This window comes from Pelophylax lessonae (genome assembly GCF_965119305.1).
Source record: "Pelophylax lessonae genome assembly, chromosome: 3".
Classification (NCBI taxonomy): Eukaryota; Metazoa; Chordata; class Amphibia; order Anura; family Ranidae; genus Pelophylax; species Pelophylax lessonae.
The window spans coordinates 456827670-456850509 of NC_138770.1; the positions used below are offsets into that span (position 1 = coordinate 456827670).

Here is a 22840-nt window from a genome sequence, read left to right on the forward strand (position 1 = left end):
AGAAAAGTCATGGAGGGGGGCACGGGCGGGAGGGAATATTACCAGCTCAGTTTTAGAGAGACTTAGTTTGAGGAAGTGGTGCAACATCCCTGTTGATATGTCAGTAAGTAAGTTAGCAATGTGAGAGGAGACTGAAGGAGTGAGGTGAGGAGTAGACAGATAGATTTGAGTGTCATCGGCGTATAGATGGTATTGGAAGCCGTGGGCAGTTATCAAGTGACCAAGGGAGGCAGTGTAGATAGAGAAGAGGAGAGTCCAAGAACAGCGCCTTGGGGAACCCCCACAGAAAGGGGCAATGGGGAGGAGGAGGTAGAGTTGTGGGTAACACTGAAGGAGCGCTGTGATAGGTAGGAGGAGAACCAAGATAGAGCAGAATCTTGGAGGCCAAGGGAACAGAGTTTATTAAGAAGGAGCGGGTGGTCAACAGTATCAAAGGCCACAGAAAGGTTAAGTAATAGAAGTATGGTGTAGTGGCCATTGGTTTTAGCAGTTAGTAGATCGTTTGTGAGTTTTAGTAAGGCAGTTTCTGTAGAGTGCTGCGAGCGAAAGCCAGACTGTAAGGGATCAAGAAGGTTATTTTCATTGAGGTAGGAGCTGAGACGGTTATAGACTAAGCGTTCTAGAAGTTTAGAAGTGAATGGGAGCAGTGAAATGGGTCTTAAGTTGTTCAGGTTGGTGGTGTCTAGTGAGGGCTTTTTAAGTATGGGAGTGATCTGCGCATGTTTTAGAGGGGAGGGGAAGGTGGAGAGATTGAAGATGTGAGTAAGGGAGCATAGGATAGAGTAAGAGGATGTCCGTAATAGTTGTGAGGGAACAGGATCCAGGGAACAGGTGGTTAGGTGGGCATCTGAAAACAGTTTTTTAACCTCTTCAGTAGTAGCCAGTTCAAAGAAGGAGAGTATTGACTGTGTTGTTACGCAAGGTATGTTGAGTGGGGAAGATGTACACGCAGTGGAGGTGTCCTTACGTATTGCATCAACCTTGTCTTTGAAGTGATTGGCAATCTCTTGGGCAGTGAGTGAGTTAGTGAGTAGAGGGGGTGGGGGACGAAGTAGTTAAAAGTTGAGAAGAGCCGGCGGGGACTGGATGACAGGGTAGTGATAAGAGAGACAAAGTAGGCTTGTTTGGCAGCATGGAGGCATGAATTGTATGTTTGGATGGAAGATTTATATAGGGTGAAGTCCTGCAAGCATTTGGTTTTACGCCATCGTCGTTAAAGAGCACGGCAGTGTCTCTTGAGATTTCTACTGTTGTCAGTTTGCAAGGGTTGCAATGGTCGGGGCCTGATTCTGCGTGTAGTTAGAGGAGCAAGTGCATCAAGTGATGACGAGAGTGAACTGTTGTAAACAGAGGTGGCCAGGTCAGGACAGGACAGGGGAGAGATAATGTCATGTAGGTGGTCAGTAGCAGAATAGAGGAGAGAGGGGTTAAAGTAACGAAGGTTCCTACAAGTAATTGTTTGCTGCTTGGGGGGTTGGGTGATTTGAGGCAAGGATACAGTGAAACTGATGAGGTTGTGAACAGAGAGAGAGGAAAGGGGGTGTTGGTAAGGTTGCCAGCAGAGCAGAGATGGGAGAAAATTTGGTTGAGGGTACTACCATTGGAGTGAGTGGAAGTGTGTGTCCATTGGGTTAGGTCAAAAGAGGACGTTAGGTTGAGGAGTTGTAGCATCAGTATTTCTGGCTTAAGTTTCAGGCTTTAATTTTGCTCATATTTGCACATACCCACATAAAATAAGTTCTACCTTTCTGAATACAATATTTTATTGAGGGGCATATTGTATGCACATATGCTCATATCTGTGCATGTACGCACCTAAAATACTGACTAGCAACTCAGATTTCTGATATTTCTTACTGATCTATATGGATATTTATGCACTTGTGTGTACAGGCACTTTGAAAACAATGGTATGCATTTACACCAATAAAAAACAAAAAAAAAAAACACCTGTATGCCTAAAAATTTGTTTTTAGAGCAGCAGTGTGCAAGAGGCCTGATCAATGCAATTTATTTCCTGACTACCCATCCCTAAAGTGCCAGAACAGAAGAAACACCAATAACATGAGCCTGTTTTGCAAAGTAGACCCTCTGAGATATTTATTAGAAACATGGTGAGTCTTTTGAAGATCACACATTTCTACACGTTTTTGGAAAATAAAGGAAGAAAATTAAATTGTATTTCTTTTTGCACACAGCTGTCAATTAAAATATTTTTCACACACAGCGTGGGCATACTTGGAATTGCACCCCAAAACACACTGTGCCAGTTAGTATAAGGTTACCACATATGTGAGACTTTTTTGCAGGCTAGCCACATAATGGGCCCAAAAATCCAAGGAGCACCTTCAAGCTTTCAATGGGTATAAATTAGGCATCTAATTTCCTGACTACTTATCAAGTGTTTGAAGGCCTTGGAATGTCAGGACAATAGAAACATCCAGAAAATTGCCACATTTTGGAGAGTAAGCACTCCAATGTATTTTTTAAGAGGCATGGTGAGTGTTTTGAAGGTTCCATTTTCCCACCACAAGCTTTTGGAAAATGCAGAAAGAAAATAAAAATGTATTTTTAACACAAACGTAGTAACTTAATAAGATACTTGTACCACACAGCATGAGATACTTAGAATTACACCCCAAAACACATTGTGCTACTCCTCCTGAGTATGGGGATGCCACATGCGTGAGACTTTTTCTGAGCCTAGCTGCATAGAGAGGTTCAAAATCCAAGGAGCTCTATCAGACTTGCAAGGGGCTTGAATTATGTATTTGATTTCCTGACTACCTATCACATTTTGGGGGCCCTGGAGTGCAAGGACAGTAGAAACACTCACAAACTGACCACATTTCAGAGGAGAAAGATTAAGCTGGAAAAGTAGAGCACTTGCAGACATGCCTGGCCTCTGCTATGTACAGCCCAATCAGCAAATCAATACCATAAATGCAGAAAGCAATGAGAGTACATGTGTAAATAAAAATAAAAAAATAATATACAGTAAGCAAAAATAAAAAATGTTCACTAAATTACATAGAGGAGAGATTGCAGCGCAAAAAGCTTGGATAACATGGGGCTCAGATTGACGAACTTGGGGTGAATATAATGTACTTTTTTTGCAGCTCCAGATTGCAGCTGATGCCAACTGCCATCTGCAGCTGCGCTGTTTAGCCACTGTACAATATTTGCGGCTATTGTCCACTAAATGATATATTCTAATTTCTATTTCAAGATAAATCTGGCTCATCTCACCCTCTTTATATGACACCTAATCAAGCTGCTTACATACTCTACATCCACTGTACAACATTTGTTGCTATTGTCTCAAATAATGCAAGCTAAAACATGTGTCATCTAATTTCCTGACTCTTACCTGATTTATCCTATGTTGAAGTCTAACAACACTGCTTACAATATTTGTGGTTATTGTATCTCAAATAATACAAAATAAAAGATCTCTCTCTTATGTTGAGACCTAACAAAACTGCTTACATGCTGTCCAGCCACTGGACAGTACTTTGCCCTATTCTGGACCGGAGCAGCCAGTGAGTTAAACATCTCACCGGGACATGACCGGGCGCCAGAGTCCATGTCACAGTAGTACCCTGTCTGAAAGCCCCCCACTTTGGTGGTGAGAAGGATCTGTCTCAAGAGTGATATCTAAATCCTCTGTTAATCGGAGCAGATTCTTCCCCCTCTCCTTTGGACGCAGTACAGGGCAAAAGTACTCCCTGGGGTAGTTAGCCCTGCCGGGTTCCCTCATAGGCCTTGGACTCCTTGCTAGTCCGCCCTCTGCCTCTATGCCCCTTGGGGGGAAATGGTGTGGGGTTGGGTACCCAGTTCCCCTAGTCCTCCCAGATGTTGGCTCTGTTGCGCCATCTTGCCTGAGGGCAGCTGCTTTTCCCTGCTGTCCTTTGCGCCGCTAAACCAAGTGTCATGCCTTTTGCGGGGCGGCGATTTTGATTTCAGACACTGGGACATGGCGTTGCAGTCACCATTTTGACTTTGAGCTTCCATCCTTCTTTCCCTGACCACCAATGCTGTGCCCTGGTGGGCCATGCGGTTCGGTCCACTGGGGACATCCTAATGGCAACTGAGGATGCCCAGTGAATCTTCAATAGCTACAGTGAGAGTAGCAGTGTTAGAACCTAACCTGGAGCCTTGAATTGCAAACAAGGTGGGGCCTGGCAAATAGCAACTACCACCAGATGATGTGGATGGGGATTTTATAAGTCCCAGTGGCCAAGCGAGCGCTGACGGGGCCTGTGCCTGAACTGGTCCCTACTGATGTTACTTCAAAAGACATTTGGGGGTGAGGGGACACTGCCTGGGACATCACGCCCTACACCCTGTTGATCCCGCTAAACTGTTCAGCGCCTAGGGATAAGTGGCATTGCCTCCCTTCCTGTGTCCCTGTGGAATCTACTACTGTGCATTTATAAAGCACTGGTGATCGCACACATTACCCCAGTGTGGTAGGCAGTCTGAGGCTACTTCTGGGGCTGCCGAGGTGGTGAATGTCTCCTTTGGAACTTCCTAGCCAGATTGTTCTGCCAATAATTTTCCCTACCCTGTCTTTTTGTTGGATTTATTACCTAAGCCAGGACCGCCTGTATTATCCATTAGGGTCCTAGATCACTTTCAGTGCATTCTTCCTGTGAGGGGGCCCTTCTGTAGGTGTACCTCCTTCCCTGTTGTTAACCCTCCCATTATTCTGCAGGCTCATCATTCTGCCCAGTGCTGGTGCAGCTTTGGTGTACCAGACACTCACTGGGTGGGCTGGGCTGCTATATCAAGAACTGGGTAAGAAACAGGTTTTCCCTGGTTTTACGGAGAACTAGCGGATCGCCTCAGGTATGGTGTGATGCATCTGTAGATACAGCTTTCTTGCTTTCCTAGTTCCCCATCTTGGTGGCAGTACTACGCCAGGCTCTCTTACTTAGTGTTAATAAGCGGTCTGGAAGTCTGAGCAAGCCCATGCCAACATTTCTTCCATGGCGAGCAGCTCTTCATCCCACTCTGGTTGACCTTATCTAGGGCCTTTCAGGGGGCAGAGTACCTTTCTTCCATGATAAAGATCAGGGAAGGAACCTTGCCACTGGCAGGGTCCCTTTCCCTCTGCACATATGTAGTTTCTTTGAGTTCATTGGTTCCTTCCTGTTTGCAACTCTTCTCTCCTCATTTACAGACTTTTTATGGGGTAGTGCAGGATTTGCTTCTTTAAGGAGAGAAAGATCCAGTTCTGGAACCGGAGAGGATTCAGGATATTACTGAATGAAGTGGGAGCTGTCCCGTCCTGGACCTCGAGGCCTGAATTGTTTCAGAAGAGGCAGAACTTCATAATGGATCCTTCCAATCAGTGGTGGCCTCCCTTCCTCAGGGGATTTCTTAGACTATATTAACATCAAGGTTAAGAACCTGCACATTTCCCTCTGTGGCAGGCACCAATGCTTCTTACAGTTTGTGGTCAGGGACAACATTATCAGTTTGTGGCCCTCCCCTTTTTGGTCTGGCCTCTACTTCATGGGTATTTACAATGGTGTTGGCTCCAGTCCTGGCATTGAGGGCAATTGAGGATTGGCATTGCCAGGGTTGGTTATCTAGAATGTCTTCTTCTCTGAACTGAGACTCCCTCTGTGCTGATGGACTATGCAGCACTCGCGATGCACACCCTGCAGGCTTGAGCCTATTCAGTGGCTGGAATCCTGGCCTTCTCCATTGCAGCATTGAACACAAGCTTGCTTCGAGTACTAATAAGGATCAGGTATCTGCCCTTGTGGTCTTGTTTCAATGTCCCTTGTCCACTCACTTCTTGGTTTATCATTTTCTCTGAGGAGTTTATCATGTGGCATCCCCAGTGTGTTCTCAGCTGCCACCATGGGATCTAGGTTACTTTGGACCTACAGAAGCCTCCTATTGAGAATATTAGCCTAATTCCCTTGTTCACGCTCTCTTAGGTTTCCTTTTTTGTTTGCCATAACTTCCATGCATTGTGTGAGCTGGTGGCCTTGTCCTGTAATTCCCCTAATTTGGTCTACACAGGGATATGGTGGTTTTCCATTCTTGTCATTCATTCCCTCTGAAGGTGGTATCCATTTTTCTTAGCAAATTAGGAGATTGTTCTACCTCAACTTTGTCCACAACCTTCATACTCTGACATGGTTGCGCTGATTTCCTTAGACCTTGGTCGTGGTCTGGGCAGTTCGTGTCCACCTGTCCACTATGGCTTCCTCTGGAGGTCCGATTCTGTTTTTGTAAATATGGATGGCCCACGAATAGGCCTGGCAGCCTTTTCTGCCTCCTTTTCTGAATCAACCTGGTTCAGGCTTATGCCATTTATGGTTGGGTTCCTTCTTGCCTGGTTATGGCACACTTGTCAGGGTGCCGAGTGCCTCTTGGGCATTCTGACATCAGGTGTCTTACATTTGCAAGGCAGCTACCTGGTTGTCTGGATGCATGTTTTGGTAGTTGTTTGTGGCTCCTTGTTTCCCCTGTGGGTTTTTTTTTTGGGTGGTTGCCTGTTTTGTCTGTTGGACCCCGTTTTGTTTCCCTTTTCTTATTTTCTTGTACTGCTTTTACACTAACTGGCTTGCCTATAGCAGGGAGGAGTTTTAAACCTGCTGGGACTGCCCATAGTGGGGCTGTGTTCTTTTTCTGCCTAGTGTCCTACTCGGGTAGGTGGCAGTATAAATCCTATGGTCGAGAATGAAAAGAGGCTGTGTCCATTCCAATAATGAACTCAGAGAAAGGGATTTTACCATCCTCAAAGCTACATTAAAGGGACCCTCTTCCCATTGTTCAGTATTTTTTAAAAAAGTTTGCCTATTAGCTTAAAAAATGCTTTAAACATGGCTAGAATTTAGTATTAAGATTCGCCTCCCATAGACTTCAGTGGGGTTCACTGCTAATTTTGGGGGTCATGGATTTCATCAAGATTCAACAAATTTGTTTAATCCCAACTAGACACTGTCTAAAAAAAGGCTTCTATGGAGATCAGCATGCAAGCCTTTTTTAATGCTTCTGTCCTTGAAAAAAGGTTGACATTACCAAATTGTAGCCCAATTATGTGGAGGCTAATTTTAAAATGCTATTGATTTATTTAAGTTTGGTGGAGTAAAAAGAGAGGCATGTTCTGAAAAAAAAAAAACGCTTGTGTTGTTTTATATCACATTTCATCAATGGGCTGTTCAGGTCTGATACAGACCACTGTTAAGCAGGAGAAAGAAATTATTTGGCTTTTGCTGGTTTGTTTTGGCAGTGCTTCTGCCTTTGGATCCATTAACTGGAACATCCTTCCCAACAGAGATCAAGGTGGCCTAATTCTCAAAAAAACATACTTACCTTCGGAGAAACTCTAAAATATTCTAGTACTCAGGTTAGGCCTGATCAAATGTTTTTAAACCTAGAATGCTATTTATTTATTTTCTTCTGGAACTAAATTCTAACAGAATGTCTGTGAAAATTCAAACAACTTTTATTGATATAGAATGCATGTTTTAAAAAAAAATAAAAAATCCAATTTAAAAATCTCCTTTCATTTAGTCTACTTTTGCAACAGAACAGAATATACTCTCAGTATTAAAGAAAATCCTTTATTATTTATATATTCCTATATCCATGGGATAATCACTGTGTTTTTCATTTGTGTCTAGTTTTAGGTGATGAACTAGATGGCTATGTGAAAACGGAAGGAGCATGGATGGCGGGTAGACAAAGACAGATATACACGGGTTTAGATGCATTAGGCTGTGCCAAAACATGTGAAAATGAGCAGAAGTTTACTTGTAGGTAAGAATGAAATGTAAAATTAAGTACTGCTAATGTTACAAATCCTCTTGTAGTACTGGTGCAGCTGGTAAAGATTGCAGCTAGCAGGGTTTATATGTTAAATGTATGTGATTTTGCTGTAATGCTTTGGTAGTTAATTATACATACTGTATGCCGTAGAAGGGTTTTTCCTAACATCAGGTTGGGTTGAGCCTTAGCTATACCAAGAGTCTAAAGGTAAACACATGAGGAAAATACACACAAAACACAACACAAACACATAAACACAAGCAAGTGTAATAATATCAGTGGCGGCTGGTGCTCAAAATTTTTGGGGGGCGCAAAAAGAAAAATTTGCGGCAAAAAACGCCATGCCCCCATCAATGCAGTGACCAGCTTGCCGTGCCCCCATCAATGCGGTGACCAGCTTGCCATGCCCCCATCAATGCAGAGACCAGCTTGTCTGTCCCCATCATCAATGCAGTGACCAGCTTGTCTGCCCCCATCATCAATGCAGAGACCAGCTTGTCTGCCCCCATCATCAATGCAGTGACCAGCTTGCCTGCCCCCATCATCAATGCAGAGACCAGCTTGTCTGCCCCCATCATCAATGCAGTGACCAGCTTGTCTGCCCCATCATCAATGCAGAGACCAGCTTGTCTGCCCCCATTATCAATGCAGAGACCAGCTTGTCTGCCCCCATCATCAATGCAGTGACCAGCTTGTCTGCCCCCATCATCAATGCAGAGACCAATTGTCTGCCCCCATCATCAATGCAGTGACCAGCTTGTCTGCCCCCATCATCAATGCAGAGACCAGCGTACGTGCGTGCCCCCTTCAAAGCAGTGTGTGGGCCCCCCCCCCCCCAGGCATCACTGACTTCACTTACCTCACACACTGGTACCGTCACTGTGTGCTGCTGCTGCTGCTGACGGGAGTTGGCCCGAGTACGGACTGAGACGAAGACTAGTCGAGAACACGAGACGACCTCTTCTGTCTTCTTCCTCGATCATGCGCCGGCCCTCCTCTCTGGTCTGACGGCGCCGGCGGGCGGGAAGGTGATGACGTGTCGCCGGGACGGTGAGTGACTGATGCACGCACCGCCCCCACGCGGGATGTCCTCCTGTATGATTGGTCCAGCCTGGAGTCTGGACCAATCACAGCGAGGACAGCACTAAAGTGGGGAGTGTCGGGGCGCATTGCTCTGCACCCAGATGACCCCCAGAAGGCCGCCAATTGGTGCCTCTGCCTGCCGCACGTGGGGTGTAAAACCCCACCCCCCCTCCCATAGCCACCAGTAGGTCCGGCGCCCCTAGTGGGCTGAAAATGGTAATTTATTTTTCCTTTTTTTTTCTTTGGCCACAGATTGGGGGGGGGGGCGGCGCCCCTGCGCCCCCTATAGACCGGCCACCACTGAATAATATCCTTCACAGTGTGTGAAAAAACAATCTAAAAATCTGAATTGTGAACCAAAAATGTTTAAACAGTTGCATGAGATGTGTTTTTGCTATCTTTGTGTGATGGGAGAGCTGTCTAAAATAAAATGTTTTGCATTAGCATAACTCATTCTTGTAAGAAAATTGTGTTATACATGAAATTAGGTAATCATGTGAATGATGCTTTAAAGAACAGGTTTAACATGGCAATTAAACCCTTTGCAATTGTGACAGCACGAAGGGCAACAGACCTGGGCAATGAACTGGCAATCATAACAGAAGGTGGGCAATAAATATGGGTAATGAATAGGCAACACATGGGAAACAGGAAACAGCTTCAGCTCAGAGTGACTAGGAGTAGTTACATTGACAACTTGGTAATTCTCCAGGACATTTCTTGAGTTTTCCTGGGTTTGGATTGGGGGTGGTATTTTTATTTTTTTTTTTAAATGGCTTTTCAGTCCTGCATGCACATTTATTTTGTGCAAATGGGGAAGAAACTGAATATTATTGGGCTGTTTTCTCTCTGGGTTAAATGCTGTCGCATTACAGGCACTATGAGATGATCATAGGAAATAAATACTTACCATGATCATCAGCTCCATATAGTGGCTATGACAGTATTTTCCTAGTTCACTCTATTATGTACGAATAAAAAATATTCAAACTAGGAAGAAAATAGCCTATTAAAACTCAATTTTGCCCCCATATACACAGAATGAATGTAAATGCAGTTTCACAGTATGAACAGCTCTGCAATTTTTTAAAAAAAAAATACACCCTACATCCAAATGTGGGTCTCAATGTGCTTTGCTTTAACTTTTAACTGTAGAAAGGTTTCCAGGCCTGTGGCCTGATGTGGGTCTGCCACTGTTACCGGTTACCTTTCCAGCCCATGTGAGCTGCGGCCCTGGATGTAGAGATTGAGACATGGACAACTCCGGCATCTTGGTTTTGTTGTTTTATTCCAGATAAAGGGGATGGGAGAAGGGAATGACTGGGATACTCCTTTAGGCTTCAACTATGTACACTTGGGAATTGGTTCCTGAAAAATGCCCATTGGCGCTTCCTTGACGCCAGCCAATGTTCACTAGCTCTGAGAATACTCTGTAGCTTAATAGAAGTGCTGAATCCTTGACTTAAAGTCCAAATGATCCAGGACTGTGAAATTGTAGAACCATCGACACTGTTACACTGCAACAAGTCTCTGAATTCTTTCCTCCCGCCTTGCTCTGGCTTGAGGTAGTATGTTGTAGAATCCTGTAAAGCTTTAAATACCAACTGGCACACTCTGTACAATTCGGGGGCCCAATAGTAGGTGCCTCCTTTAACCTTTAACCTTGAATTCATTGGGGTTCACTGCCTATGCCCCCCCTCTGTAACTTCAGGGTCCTCAACCTAGGTACCCCCTTTCCGCTAGCTGGCACTGGATCCCAGAACCTCTTCCAGAGTGGTCTATTTTAAGTCTGGCAGACCCCCAGGGGCAATCCTCAGTACTCACGACATGTGCAGGCTTTCCTGGGACTGAACCCCTCTCTCTCTCCGCAGGTTCTCGGCACACCTGATCCCCTCAGCTCAACTCAGCACTCTCTGGATTCTCAGGCGACACCTCGAGACATCCTCTTTCCTCAGACAGGAGGAGAGACAGCCGCACTCTCCATCCTGGGACTCTGCTCCAAAGATATTGTGTCATGTGCCACACCCAAACTTATACCCACTCCCAGAATCCCTTGCAGCACAATCTGCCTTCTGGGGTAGTTACAAGCCTGGATGTGCCCCCTGATTGGGTTTCCTCCACCGCCCTATGAGAACTCTCTCACAGGAGCCAGTGGGGAGACTCCCCCTTCAGCAGGCACACCTGGAAACCATGACACCCTGACTAAATAAATCACAGCCTTGCTGTTAGGCAGACAAGGTCCACTATACCTTTGCCTAGCACCTACCCGTAGGGTGCTACATAGCCATTTCATAGTTTTTATTGTACCCACTTAGCAGATTTCCCCAAACTTTCTGCCCCAGTAACCTTGTTGTCAGCAGCACAGAAAGTAATGATTAATACCTCCAATAGAGGCAAAAAAATAAAAATGTTTCATTATAGATTCCACCCTTTATTGGCTTTTGGTTTCTGTCTTTTTCCCTATAGAACAGGAAGTTAAGGAAATTCTACTGAGAGGTTACACATAATACATTAAAAACTTGAGAGTTCTAAGTTCTAACCCCTCCTCTTTATATCCAAAATGTAAAAAGCAACCAAAGTTTGTATTTCCTATTTTGCCGAGACACGACTATTTCCTACATCTTACATTGACTCTCCATGCGTGAGTTATCAAATCTGGGCATCTTCCTTTCTGCTATGTTTTAAATGAATGTATTTAAAATACATATTTTGGAATATACAACAAAAAGAGGAATAGGAAAGGTGGGTGGCATAGGAAAAGGTGGGTGCAAAACCTTTGCACCAAGGTGGGCAGGAACAGTGCCAGGATAAATGTAAGTGAAATCTTGCTACTAAAGCACTAATAACTGAATTTTTCTTTTGGGTCTTTAAAACTCTAGGCAAATGTAAAAAGCACACACGAATGCAGCTCTGTTATCAATAATACATTAATAAAAAATATTTGTTAAATGCAAGCAATGTAAATTGAAGAAACTTTCCCCATGCTCAACTTACCACACAGATTACTAAGAGACGGTGCTCATGGCTGGAGTGTGTGCTCCCAAGGCATCAATCCATAGAAGAAAAAAAACAGGCATCCCAGTACATTCCAAGTTCCAAAGTATTTATTAGGCTACATTAAATGCAGCACAAAATAGCTAACATGTTTCAGCTATGACAGCCTTCTTCAAAACCTTTGAAGAAGGCTGTCATGGCCGAAACATGTTAGCTATTTTCGGCCGCTTTTGAAGAAGGCAGTCATAGGCGAAACATGTCAGCTATTTTGTGCCACTTTTGATGTAGCCTAATAATGAAGTTGGAACTTGGAACGTACCAGGTTGAGGGCTTATTTCTTCTATGGATTTTAGCAATGTAAATACCTGAATTTGAATAGGCCTCTTGCAGTCCCTGTAAAGCAGAAATGGCGTGTGAGAGGAAGAAATGGTACAAAGAGTCATTTAGTTCAGGTGCTGACATGAAAAATGCAGATAGGAAGACAAAGCAGAGAAAAAGAGGGATGAGCTTATCATTGTGCTGCTTCTCCTTTCACTGTTCACTCACAGCCTGGGCAGGTCCAGGACAACCTGGGCTCAGAAGAAGTGGGATAATGATGCTGGCCATAAGACTGAGGACATCTAGTGGCAGAAAAAAGTACAGCTGGGGAGATCTCTAAAATGAAAGTGAAAGTTGCAGCAAAAGCTGGTTTTGTTCTCTTATCTTTTAATTGACCATTCATTCTTCAGCCAATGCTGTACTCTAAGCTGGTTCTAATCATAAGTCTATGAATTACCCTGTATACATTCACATATCTTACTGTAGCACAGTCCATATGTTATAAATCTTAAATACATTTCACTGAAGGTATTTCTTTGAAAACTTTTTTAGACTGCATAGTCAGTTGCAAAATATAACATTTCAAAGAATTTGCCACAGCTTGTATAACTTTCTAAGTACATTTTCCTTCAGGAGGGGTGGTGCCTTTCTAGCTAATGTCTATCCTTCTAAAATTCCTTTGCACGCTAAGATATCTTGGCTCTGAACAGCATAGATTTATCTTAAGTGTTTATCTCCTTCTTCCCTATCTGATAACATACAGCTTTCCAGGCTTATCACCGTTATGAAAGAACAACCAATATTAAAATGTAGCTATATCCTAAAGCCTGGTACACACAGGCCGAATATTGGCTGGTATTGTCTGATTTAACAGAAACCAGCCGACATTTGGCCTGTGTGCACACCAGGCCGAACAGCTGGCTTATTGAATAGGAAAGCTGGAAAACCAGGATCAAATCGGCATCCCCCTGTCAGAACACAATAACTCAGCAGGGAGATCCAATAGTTAGTACAGAGAGCTCCTCCCGACTCCCTAGCGCCTTAGTTTGTTTTAGGTTCAGTCCACTGGGTTGAACGAAAAAAAAATATATAAAGTGTGCACTAGGCATAAGAGTGTTTACATGTACATACTTAGCAAATACTTTCACAGCCAGTACTATAATGAGTGAAAAAAGTTGGTTAGAAAAAAATATTTAATACAGACTTGGATAAGTTGAAACATGTTGGGGCTTCGGACAAGAACCAATGGGACTGTACTCTGCTGTGCACTAACAATGTCAGGCCCATGCTGTGGTGTGCTACATGGGTTTGATTTAGGGATCGACCAATTATCGGCTAAACCGATATATTGAGGGCCGATATGCACTTTTCCAGATATATCAGAATCGGCCCGGAGGTTACCGATATTGCCGATATTTCTAGAAAGTGCTTGTACTGGAGTGCCTGCAGCTAGAGGCATCACCCCGGTACCGGCGTCCATAGCCGGCAGTCGGCTGTCATGTAATGACAACCGATGTGTCTGAGAAGCCGCTCGGGTGTCATTACAAGAAGCGGTAGGGGACATCCCCCCTCCCGCCGCCTTCCGGGAGACCTGGGCAACCAGCCTGCACGGCCATCAAAGACCCAATCAAAGCCACATTCTACTCTGAAAAAACCCGGAATTGATGTCATGAGTGACATCACTTCCGGGTACTGTCTGGTGCCAGATTCAAAATAATTACAGCATTCAAAACAGCCAAACTTGGCGTTTTGAATGCTTTTAAGTGCAGACGAGGGGTTTGGGGTCTTTTAGACCCCCAGATCCCTCCACAAAAGTAACTGTCAAAAAAAAATAAAAATTTTATATGCATTGGCCAAAATATCAGTATCGATATCAGCAATGAAAAACCAATATCGGTCGATCACTAGTTTGAATGGTTATGTGGTCGTTTTAACTGTTTGTCATTTAAGTCCCACTTTGTGGAGATGTTTTAACTCATGTTAATAAATGTATAACCTTTTATTTAACACTGTTACTATTGATTACATGATTTTTGGCATCACTCAAAGTCCCACCTCCTCCCCTTCTGGCCTATTTGGCAATTTTTGTCAATCTATGCCTCTTTTTCATTATTGATATAGCCAACAGTTAAATGGTTGCGAATACAGTCCATGGAATTTTTCCCAAAAAAGTTCAGGGAACCGAGCACTAGGGATGATCGAACTTTTGAAAAGTTTGGTTCGACCAGAACACCCGAACTTCCCGAAGGTTCGGCCCGGACTTGTTTGTATTAGAATTGCTTTAGAACAGGCATATGGCTCCGCTAATTTCACACCCGGCTTTTTGTTGCAGGCGTTTATTGGGCTTTTTTGTGGACGTGTTTGGAGGCAGGCATGACATCTGAACTTCTGTGTAGGGGTATATATACACACACACACATGTATGTATATATACACATACACATATATAGGTGTGAAAGTAGCAGAACCCAATGCTTGCGCTAATGAAATAATTAACATGAATATGGCTCCGCTCCTATCACACCTATATGTGTGTATGTGTATATATACATATAAGTGTGTGTGTATATATACCCCTATACAGAAGTTCAGATGTTATGCCTGCCTCCAAAGACGCCAAAAAAAATGCCCAAAAAAGCGCCTGCTACAAAAACGCCCAGGTGTGTTTTTTTGCTGGTGTTTTTTTGGGCATTTTTTGGGCGTCTTTGGAGGCAGGCATGACATCTGAACTTCTGTATAGGGGTATATATACACACACACATGTTTGTATATATACACATACACATATATAGGTGTGAAAGTAGCAGAACCCAATGCTTGCGCTAATGAAATAATTAACATGCATATGGCTCCGCTCCTATCACACCTATATGTGTGTATGTGTATATATACATATAAGTGTGTGTGTATATATACCCCTATACAGAAGTTCAGATGTTATGGCTGCCTCCAAAGACGCCCAAAAAATGCCCAAAAAAAACGCCAGCAAAAAAACACACCGGGGCGTTTTTGTAGCAGGTGTTTTTTGGGCATTTTTTGGGCGTCTTTGGAGGCAGGCATGACATCTGAACTTCTGTATAGGGGTATATATACACACACACACACATGTTTGTATATATACACATACACATATATAGGTGTGAAAGTAGCAGAACCCAATGCTTGGGCTAATGAAATAATTAACATGCATATGGCTCCGCTCCTATCACACCTATATGTGTGTATGTGTATATATACATATAAGTGTGTGTGTATATATACCCCTATACAGAAGTTCAGATGTTATGCCTGCCTCCAAAGACGCCCCAAAAAATGCCCAAAAAAACGCCTGCTACAAAAACGCTCAGGTGTGTTTTTTTGCTGGCGTTTTTTTTGGGCATTTTTTGGGCGTCTTTGGAGGCAGGCATGACATCTGAACCTCTGTATAGGGGTATATATACACACACACATGTATGTATATATACACATACACACATATAGGTGTGATAGGAGCGGAGCCATATGCATGTTAATTATTTCATTAGCGCAAGCATTGGGTTCTGCTACTTTCACACCTATATATGTGTATGTGTATATATATACAATAATTGCTAAAGGACACTTTGAAGCAGGAGTAACAGAACTGCTTCCACTCTCTTCCACATCCCTGTATTACAATGCTAGGGATTTGGCGGGGCTATCTTATATACTGGGGGGCGTATTCACTACTGATTGAACTCTGGACCCCCTAGTCACTCCAATTAAATTCCTAGCATCCTCCTGCCCCCTCAATTGGCTTTTACTGATGGTTCTGGTCCAATCACGGGCTTTTAAAGCCCAGTTCCTGTCCCATTGCAGTTTGGTCGGTTCTGGTTGCCGAATTCCGAACTTTTTCCGCAAAAAGTTCGAAATTCGGCCGAATTTCGAACAGTCAATGTTCGGGTCGAACCGATGGTCGACCCAAACCGTTCGATCATCCCTACCGAGCACTTGTGGCTGCTGTATGCTCAGCATCACCACCCCTGTGTAGCCTGAGTGCTGATTGCGATGTCTTTATTATAACAGTGAACAGAACTTTTATATTTGAACAGAAATATCCTGCTTGCCAATGCTCATCTCTCCACCCAGCTTCATTCACTATTCAAGAGATGCTCATGTGCAGTATTCACTATGGACATTATTATTTATTGCACATACCAATTACAAACATAGTGGGAGGAGGTGTATGATTGGTAGGTGAGAAAAAAAAATTGCACTGCTGATAATAAATATGTTATTTATGGAAGGCAGGCACCTGGGTCACACACTCCAACTCTTGCAGGGTGCCTCATGTTCCAATGATTCCATTGCTCCTACCACCACACATCCACCTGCCTGCCCAGCATATTACACAAAGCAACACTGTCCACAGACCCTGCAACTGATCACCCACAGACCACTTACAAGTGTAACTAAGATTACCAAAGCATCAGGGGATGTGCAATTCAAAGGGGTGGGTGGAAACTACATGCTGTGCAGCAGATTGCCTACCCATTTAGCTCAAGCAGATAATGTAAAACGTCCAACGATGACGATATCTCTTCTGCATTAAAAAAAACGTACCTGCCTGCTCGCAGTCTTCTTTGTACACTGTGCATGTGCAGCATGGTTTACTTTCTGGAAGGGTGCATGGGTACTAGGATGATTGAATTATTGCTCATGCCCGAGAGTTACATCATCCTGTGCCACCCAATCAAGATTGTTGCAGAGCAGCGCCTGAAAGAAGCATGGGAGAAAATGCTAGTGTTGGTGTGGGATTGGATCATTAGAGCATAGGTAAGTATTGGGGATTTATTTCTGCTTTAGCAATTTTATTGTAATTTCAAAAGTAATTTTCAATATCAATAACTCTGCAATTTTCAATAAAATAATATCCTGCCATGGAGGTCATTGTTCAGGCACTTCCATTTATAGGTGCTCTATCTCTCTGTCCCAGTTGTGCTTCTGTATTTTTCATCCTCTCACACAGGCTTGCAATGGAACCTGCAATTGACATTATTTAGGCATGGTCCAATGTCATTACTAGGAGCAATCAATGAAATCCTAAGTTAAATTACATATACATTTTTGTTCCACCTACCAAAAGAATTGTACTTTTGTGCAGCCAATAAAAAGGTTTTACCCTGCGGGTACCTAACTCCATATCATTTTGTGAAGTTCCCTCATGAGAACTTCTCTCTTTGCTGAAGAGGCTGTCGGCACACTGGTACTCTCCCAAATATACAGTATTTGGGCTTGTAAGTGCCTGATAAGCTACTGAAATAAGGTCTTCTGAGTCATTTACAAAATAACTGAGATTCTTGCAAAACCTGATCCAGCGCTAGCCTTACTTCACCTAAAGTGGTTGTAAAGGCAGAAGGTTTTTCATGTTAATGCATTCTGTGCATTAGGATAAAAAGCCTTCTGTGTGCAGCAGCCCCCCTAAGCCCCTCTAATACTTACCTGGGGTCCATCTAGATCCAGCGAGTTTGCGAGAGTGTCTCGGCTACCCGGGACTCTCCTCCTCATTTGCTGAGACATCGGTGTGGTGCCATTGGCTCCCGCTGCTGTCAATCAAAATCAGTCATCCAATGAGGAGAGAAAGGGGGTGGGGCTGGGCCACGGCTTCATGTCTGAATGGACACAGGGAGCTGTGGCTCGGCTCGTATGCCCCATAGCAAGCTGCCCACTGTGGGGGCACGCAACAGGAGGGAGGTGCCAGAAGCACCGAAGAGGGACCCGAGAAGAGGAGGATCTTGTCTGCTCTGTGCAAAACCATTACACATTAAAAAAAAAAACAAGACTTTACAATCTCTTTAAACATTGAAAACTTCCCCATAAACTTCTGTAACATCATTGTAAATATTCTCATGTACGCCAAGACGCTTATTATCAGACTCTGGAGATCTGCTCAAGCACCCAATGTATATGAGTTGGTTGCTCTTGTAAACCTAACTTACAATTTGGAGAAAGGTATAGCTCTTATATAGCAATATTTCCAGGCATTGGGCCTGATATGGGTCTGCCATTGTTACCGGTAACACTTCCAGCACATTTAAGTTGAATACCCAAGTGTGAGATTGGAGACAATGACCATTCCGGCATCTTTGGTTTGTTTTGTTTATTTTGTAATGGGGATGGGAGAAGGGAATGAGTGGGATACTCCTCTGGCTCAACTAGGTTTAACTGGGACACTTGATAGAAAAATGCCTGTTGGCCCTGTTTTGACGCCAGCTGAATGCCGACCAACGCTTCCTGGCGCTTAGAGATACTGTTTTGCTGAACTGTGCTAGAACTTTGACTTTAACACTCTGGTTAACTCAGAAGATCCAGGACTGTAGTGACACTTGTCTCTTGACACTCTGTTTAGCTCAAAAGTCCGGTGAACAGCTCCCTCTAGCCCTTCACTGACGGAGGTAGCTACTCTCAACACTGTACACTGCACACTGAATGCTGTACACTTAACTCTTCAGGGCCCAACCGCTGGCGCCCCCTCTGACACTTCAGGGTTGTTTCACTAGGCGCCCCCTCTGACACTTCAGGGTCCTCTCACTAGGCACCCCCTTTACCGCTAACTAGCTCCTGGATCCCAGGGACCTTCACCGGAGTGGTCCCCTTTAAGCTGGGCAGACCCCTAGGAGTAGTTCACAGTACTCACGCACTTGGAATGCTTTCCTGAAACTGAACCCCTCTTTCTCCGCAGGTCCTCGGCACACCAGATCCTCTCTACAGCTCAGCTCAGCTCTCTCCTTCTGGATTCTCAGGCAAACCACCCAAGACACCGGATCCTTCTGACAGGAGGAGAGACAGCCATACTCTCTTTCCTGGGACACTGCTTCCCACCAAAGACGCTGTGTCATGCGCTCCCTTCAAACTTATACCAACTCCCAGAATCCTCTGCGGCAGAATCTGCCTTCTGGGGTAGATACAGGCCTGAATGTGCCTCCGATTGGGTTTCCTCCACTGCCCAATGAGAATCCTCTCATGGAGTCAGTGGGGAGACTCCCCTCTCAGCAGCCACACCTGGGAAACATGACAGCCCAGCTGAAAATTATGGCCCTGCTGTTAGGCAGCCAAGGCCCACTATACTTGTACCTAGCACCTACCTTGTAGGGTGCTACACTTAGATCAGGCCCTATATATAAATTAAATAGGATGTGGAGTCCATGGATCTCATTGACATCTCTTACCACTGTGTGATGTCATTTATTAGCATGGTAAAACTGCTGTTTATTACTATACCTTTTATGTTTGTCACTAATGGCATGTTACACATTCTGTCTTGATTGATTGGTCTGTTGTCAACCCTGCTGCTCTTTGTCCTTTACTCTTTGTAAAACTTGTATAACACTAAAAACCCAAAAACAAATAAACATTTATTGCTGGAGAAAAAAATTTGTGCAGCCAACCTTGTGATTTGCACTCATTTTCCAAACTGTACAGCCAGAGACTTGACACAAGTTTCATTGATTCTTAACCACACTCCAACAATAAGTTAATTCATCTAAAGATCTCTTTTTAAACAATATGCTTAGGGCTTGTACACAAATGGGTCTATTTATAACTAATTTAATGGGAAATTCATCCAGAATCAGTGCTTGAATATTAGTCCTGCGTAAATGAAAGGAACATTTATGCATAGGGTCACGTAATACATTGCCTGGCCAAAAAAAAAAGTCGCCACCTGAAATTAATAAGCAACTAACTAAATTAAGCATGCAGTAACTGTCTTATTGGATAGTTACTGCATGTGCCCAAAGAATGAGAACATCTGACTATCTGAAAGTACTGAATGACCAGGTTATTCCATCAATGGATTTTTTCTTCCCTGATGGCAATGCCAGGATTCATTGGGCTCAAATTGTGAAAGAGCGGTTCAGGGAGCATGAAACCTCATTTTCACACATGGATTGGCCACAGCAGAGTCCAGAATTTAACCTCTTTGAGAATCTTTGGGATGTGCTGGAGAAGACTTTGTGCAGTGGTCCGACTCTCCAATCATCAATACAAGATCTTGGTAAAAAATAATGCGACACTGGACGGAAATAAATCGTGTGACATTGCAGAAGGTTATCGAAACAATGCCACAGCGAATTTGTGCCGTAATTAAAGCCAACAAAATATTAGAGTGTGACCTTTTTTCTGGTGGACTCTTTTTTTCTTGGCCAGTGTATTTTGCACTAGGATAAATCACTGGAAGAAGTGCAAATACTTGAGTTGAAGCTGATCATTGATGCTGTGCAAATATTACCAGATCAAATGTTCTTGGTGGTATATAAATGTCCATTTAGGGTTGAATGTGGCAACATCAAATATTTGTGGTATATGATGTGAATATGTCAATTTTGGCTTATCTGAAAAATTAATGTGTTTATGTGTGCATCATCTGTTAGCGCCATATGAATCTTTTTTTTGATCCATTTCAGCTAGCTGGCCATTGTTCTTAGTTTATGCTTGATAACAAATAATGTATTGACCCCTTGTGTGCCAAATGTTGTTTGAATTAATGGAAATAATTATGAGTGTGTAGTTCATACTGACGTCTCTTGGTGAATGTTAATTGAAAAAAGTACACTACCAGCCTGTCTGAATTCCTGGCTTCTGTAGAGTAAATAGACAGTCAGGGATTGATTGACGTCATTGACCATATTTGGTCAATAACATCCTTCAGGATCCCTGGCTGATTTGTTTACATACAGCAGCTGGGGTATCTGACTGTCCTTAAGGCTCCATGCACACTTGTATGTCTCCAAAGTTGCGCCGACTTTGGAGCGCAACTTCGGTGCAACTTTGATGCAACTTTGGATGGGTGCAACTTGGATATGATTTTGGCTTTGACCAGTGATAATGGACAACTGTTCCACACAAGTTGCATTATATAACATTCAGGTACGACTTTCATGCAATTTCTGAGGATTAACATTAAAGTCTATGGCCCTCAAGTTGCATGAATGTCGGACCAAAGTAGTGCATGAATTGCTGGAAGTTGGTTTCCATTTGTTTCTAGCACGATTACGCAATACTTCAGTGTATGATGTATATAATATTTGTACCAATGTTTTTTTGTAAAGTATGTTAATTCTATCTATAGATGAGCACTATAGGGTCTTTTTGTCCTGAAGAAGCAAATAGTGAAACGCGTTGGCACTGAAGACCATCATCATATAGTGGCCGTCTGAGTAGTTATTTATACTTCCCTCTTTTTTAAGGATTGTTTTTATAATGTTTGTGTTAGTTTTTATTATGTATAGTGTTTTTATTATATTATGATACAAATAAATATGTATTTTATTTACAATTATGAAAAAATCTCTCCTTTTGGCCTGTAAAGTCCGATCTCCTATGTTTCTTTTCTAGTGCATGAACTGATTTGAAGTTGCTGCAACTTAAAGTCACACATATATGAATGGTTATCATTGGAAAAAATGGGAATAGACTTGTCATGCAACGTTGGTGTCCAAAGTTGCACGAAAAGTCACACAAGTGTGAATAAAGCCTTAGCCGTGTTTAGTGCATTGGTGAAACATCATTCGGCAATGGATCATCGTGACTGATGATGGATTTTCATCAGTGGATGACCCAACAGAGACTGTATCACAACATGGGATATATATAAATGTGTTTGTGTGCATTATATTTGAATTAGAGGACTTCTTTATGCTGCTAGTGTGTTTTATTTACATTTCTCTATATTTTTCACGTATGAGTAATAAGGAGAACTAATGTATTCCATACTAATTTCCCTTGGGGGAGGCCAGATACTGTATCTGGGGGGGCCCCCTTTTTTTTAAAAAAAAAAAGAGTCTTTTTTCAATTTCAAGAAGTTCCCTGCCATAAATACCCAAATCTCTTGTGGGGGTGAGGCCCTTGTCCCCTCAACATGTGACAAGGTGCTTTACGAGGGGGGAAAGGCTTTACTGCTCCCAAGGTTGAAAAGCATGTGGCCTGGTATGGTCAAGAGGGAAAGAGGGCTGAACACTTAGGCTGGCCATACATTATACAATTTTCTTACAATTTTCCTGAAATGTACCTTCAACTATGTAGTACAAAGTCCTGCCTAAGTGAAAGCGTTGTTTGGCTTTGACCTCATATTATGTGGTTTGTGTTAAATCTAACAGAAAATTGCACAAGAAATTTGAACATGTATGGCCAGCCTTACTGTTCTCTCTTTCCTTGCCACCCAGGCTGCATGCCTGGATAAGTGCCTGGTATGAATTTTAGCTAGAACACCACAGTTTTTTCCCCTTTGCTCTTAGGCATCCCCATGCATGTTATTTAAAGGATTTCTATATTTTCAATGTTTCCCTTTAGACTACATAAAAAGATTGTCTCCCCACTGAATGGTATTTTTTTCAAATGCCCAAAGCATGCCTCTGCATCCATAAACATCAGATGTCTTTCTAGCAGGGAAATGTGAGGAGATCGCTAGTAACCCTGGCTTGTTGTTTACCACTTGTGTACCAGTCTGTATTATCCCTTCATTACCATGCCACTTTTTAGGCTTCAGTGCTCTGATAGTTTGACTGACAATTACTTGGTCATGCATCACTGTACCCAAATTAATTTGATATCATTTTTAGAGACAGTATTTATTAAACACTGATTTTTATTACATAAAGGAAAATGGATTTCCTCTCTTTTCCTGTTCCAGTGA

General features: G+C 43.1%; 1 protein-coding gene across 1 annotated transcript in view; it reads left to right on the plus strand.

The window, feature by feature from the left end:
• PLG (plasminogen) overlaps positions 1 to 22840 on the plus strand; it is a 157477-nt gene that overhangs the window by 8230 nt on the left and 126407 nt on the right. The window contains exon 2 of the mRNA XM_082251594.1: positions 7650 to 7785. Within this exon, the coding sequence (XP_082107720.1) occupies positions 7650 to 7785 (136 nt within the window). The remainder of the gene's footprint in view (positions 1 to 7649; positions 7786 to 22840) is intronic.